The sequence below is a fragment of the Naegleria gruberi genome (genome assembly GCF_000004985.1).
Source record: "Naegleria gruberi genomic scaffold NAEGRscaffold_54, whole genome shotgun sequence".
Classification (NCBI taxonomy): domain Eukaryota; phylum Heterolobosea; class Eutetramitea; order Acrasida; family Naegleriidae; genus Naegleria; species Naegleria gruberi.
In genome coordinates, this window is record NW_003163273.1 from 144,378 (window position 1) to 148,455 (window position 4,078).

The 4,078-nt window shown below is 31.6% G+C and overlaps 1 protein-coding gene across 1 annotated transcript; it reads left to right on the forward strand.

Annotated features, from left to right (window-relative positions):
* Nucleotides 1-378: 378 nt before the first annotated feature.
* NAEGRDRAFT_59238 (CAMK family protein kinase) lies at nt 379-3,154 on the forward strand (the record flags this gene model as incomplete). The annotated part of the gene is made up of 2 exons (XM_002672287.1): nt 379-2,178; nt 2,555-3,154. The coding sequence occupies 2 exons, from the start codon at nt 379-381 to the stop codon at nt 3,152-3,154; spliced, it is 2,400 nt and encodes a 799-aa protein (XP_002672333.1).
* Between the last annotated feature and the right edge of the window lie 924 nt (nt 3,155-4,078).

Below are 4,078 nucleotides of genomic sequence, written 5' to 3' on the forward strand. Positions count from 1 at the left end.
GCAGCAGATTGGCTGTTTATTGTTAGTAATTTATGATATCATTAGAATCGTTAGATAACGTTTGAGAAGTTAAGCATCGTCGAACCACATCAGTACTGAGGTTGGATACAACTTGGGAACCTGTGGTGCTGTAGTATTTTTGCAGATTTCATTGCACCAGATTTGTGTGGCCATACTATTGAATGCTGTTCAAATTCAACCTCACAAATGAAACTTGATAAAACCATTGACTGTACTTTTACAGGATCCACTTCAAAAAAACATTATATTTTCTTAACAAGATTCTTGTATTATTTATTTATTTTGTTATCGGACAGTTTATTTCAAGTTGACAACTTGGAAAAGTGACAAGTTAATTTAAAAAAAAATCTTTGCAAGATGTTAAATTCTTTCCACAAGAGAGAAAGAGAATATTCTGATGAAGAGGATACAACAGTAGAAGGAAACAAGGATGACCAAGCTGATGAACCTACCAGTGGCCCAACTCACTTTTTTATGCCAGAAACCTATGAACAAGCTATTCCGAAAAAGAAAAAGCTAATGGACTATGTTAATATTGATATTGAAAACAAAGTACAATTGCCTGAAGCAGAGAGTAGGAATGCAATTGAACACTACCTCACAACAAATGTTGGAGCATCTTACTGTAAAAAGATTGGTGAGGGAGGAGGTGGAGATGTTTATCTTGTAAAGAAGGGAAACACCATGAAAGCAGTGAAACACATTCGCAGTTTTAGTAATGAATATAGTAGATTTGATGAGGTATTTCAAATTGCAAAGTTAAAGCACGACCACATTATTGAAATTGATGATTATTATTTGATTAATAATGAATTTTGCTTCGAGATGGACTATTATGAAAAGGGCTCATTGGAAACATATAAGAATAAGTTGACAGTGGGTCAACTATTTCAAATAGCATGTCAAATTTCAAGTGCTATTAAATATATTTCAGAACAGGAACTATGTCATCGAGACGTCAAAATTGCTAACATACTCGTGAAGGAAATTACTGATTCTAATATTTATGTAGTATTGACAGACTTTGGAGTATCTTTTAAGAAAAACTCATACAAGCCCTACCAATTCAAAACTGGAACTGAGCAATATTACGATCCAGAAATTGAAAAATACTTTAACACCGAAAAAAGAGGTTTACTAGAGTTTCCTTTCAAAACTGAAACTGATTTGTACGCCCTAGGTGTAACACTTGAACGATTATCCAACAAAACCACTATCAATAGTACTCCTCTTTTGAAAGAAATTATTACTAGTCTTACAAATTCAACTCTCCCAACAAGAATGAAAATGATGAATGTATTGGCTGATATTTCACTTGCAACTACCATAGCATTTAAAGATCCAAAAAACAGAACGCAGTGGGATAAGTACTTGCATGCTTGTGTTATGAACCCAAATTGTTTCATATTTTGCCCTTACAACAAAAATAAGCGATTTATTTACAAAGTATTGGATATCAATCACCATATTTTCGAAATGGTTCCTGACGATTTGTTGGATGAAAATATAGTTATAAAGTCAATAAGAGATGTCAGATCAGTATTAATATTTCAAAACAGAAATAAGGCTTGCATAGATAAGTTCAAGTCTTTAATTTCACACCTCATAGACGTTCATGTACTTAGAAATGTACAATATAATACAGGAGAGAGAATCCAGACAGAGATGGAAAAGTTAAGTGAGAGTCAGTTGGAAATATTGGTATATTATAACTCTCGTTTTTTTAAATATTTTCCGATCAAGTACACATTGAATCGAAATATTGTATTTTCATTCATCAAAAAAGTGGAAGAATGTTTCCAGCATTGTAGTTACCGAGACGATGAAGAAATAATTCAATATGTACTAGAGAAAAATCCAAAGTTTATCACTTTCATCAGTTTTGAGTTAAGATTTAAATATGAACAACAATATGCAAAGGAAATTTTGGAAGTGGATCCGTCTTTTTATTCATCCTTAAGTGAAATTAGTTTAAAAGATAGATTATTTGCCAAACTTGCAATGAAAGGCTGCAAGTCACAACGTGATTTTGATTCAAATTTTGATTGTCTACCTGAAGATCTTAAAACTCAAGATTTTTTTATAGAGATAATTACAGAAAATTCCAAGACTTTCCATAATTTGAAGAACCATTTGGATCATGACTCATTGGTACAGGTAATAACACCTAGTTTATATTTTACTTTGGAAGATAGAAGAAAAATGGATCGAGATATTCTCAGAAAAATATTATCAGAGAAGTTTTCAAGTGAAGAAATAGAAAAAATATTGAATTGTTTGAGTGAAAATTATTATCACTCACATTTCAAACAGGAATTGTTTGAAAATATTTCAAAAGAAAGCGTGTTAGATTTAATATTGTTGGGTGTACCACTGCCTGAGTGTGTCTACTATCAACAGACGCAGATTTCATATTGGAAATTATTACTCGTACCAAAAAAGGGTATTTTACATCAAGTTTTTTGAAAGATTCTACAATTAATATTTCCACATTGGTTTGGATTTTATTAAGAAATTGTGCCTTGATAAACAGGGTTTCTCTCACTTGATTCATGCCATTGAAGTTAAAGAACAAGGAAATGAATTGATGCAAAAATGTTCAGATGACATTGAATTGGTAAATCAAATAATTGAAATATCTCCTGATCTATATGAAAATCTATCATGCAATAATTTAAAAAATAATGAAATAATAATTGAAACTTATCTGAATCATACCTACTATCCTCGATTATCCAAAGATTTAAAACTTGATGATGAATTCCAAGCAAAGCATTTAAAAAAATTAATTGATTCAGGATACATTACAAAACCAAATAGAGAATTAGTAAGGAGTGGAATATTTAAATCAAAGGATATAGGTTTATTGCTTTATTTGGAATCCAAGGATTTAGACGACAAAGAATTTATGCTTCCAATATTAGAGAAATTTCCTCGTGCTTATTTGAGCTGTAGATCCTTATTAATAGACAAGGAAATAATCAAGATGGTCATTCGTAAAAATGATGAAATTTATGAAGATCTCGATACTACTTTTCAAAAAGATGAGGAAATATTATCTGTCCTTAATGAACCAAAAAGTTCCATCGATTCAATAATGGCAGAAGTTAATGATAATACTTCTGAGAAATAACTTGATAAATGTATCTGCTTGGTACTTTCAATCTTCGTTTCCCTCTTGTCCATTTCACTTCTGTATGTTGCTTGTTACTTTTTGAAAAAGACAAATGAAAATGACAGGTAAAGATGTTAAGTGGAATGTAAAAGAATAAGAGTTGATGAAGGAACTTGTTAAAATCAAAAAGAATCACCCACCAATCACTAAATCATAGCCTTCACACTGTAGGATGGTCAGATTGCAGAGCTGCATGAGCTAACAGTGAGTGAAATCTGGGATTAAAATATTAATACTCATCTATAAAATCCTCTTCTTCATCTTCCTCTTGGATGAGATCGAAAGAATTGGTATCAAGGGATGGGAAAGATTCATCATCTTCCTCTTCTTCCTACTGTGCCCAAAATCAGCCAATTTGATAGTTCCACTCTTGGTTTCTATTAAAATATTACCTCCCTTGATGTCTCTGTGGATAATATTCTTATCATGTATTTCAAACCAAACAGTGTTTGTCTTGTATATTGTCTTACTACACTTTCATCAAGTTTGCCAACATTTTTGAGAACGACTTCCACCATCTATCAACTGTGATTCGATCCTAAATAGTAGTAAGCAAATATGTAGATTACTGAGATAAACTGGGTAGTTTCCATCATGTTATTACAACGACAATTTTTGAATTTTTCTACAATATTTCAATGAAAGATTCCTCACCATTGAATAGTTCATGCACAGCTCCTTAACTGCTGATGAATGATGATAATTCAGAGCTTTCAGTAATAATTTCGTTATGACCTCTTCTCCAAATAATCACATCTACAATTCATCAAGTGGTAAATCATCTACTAACTTGCTGTATTCTTGAATAATTCTAGTGTAATAAGTTGTTTCCACATCGAACTCAGCCAAGGAATCCAAAAACTTCTTATCATGTTCACTAAA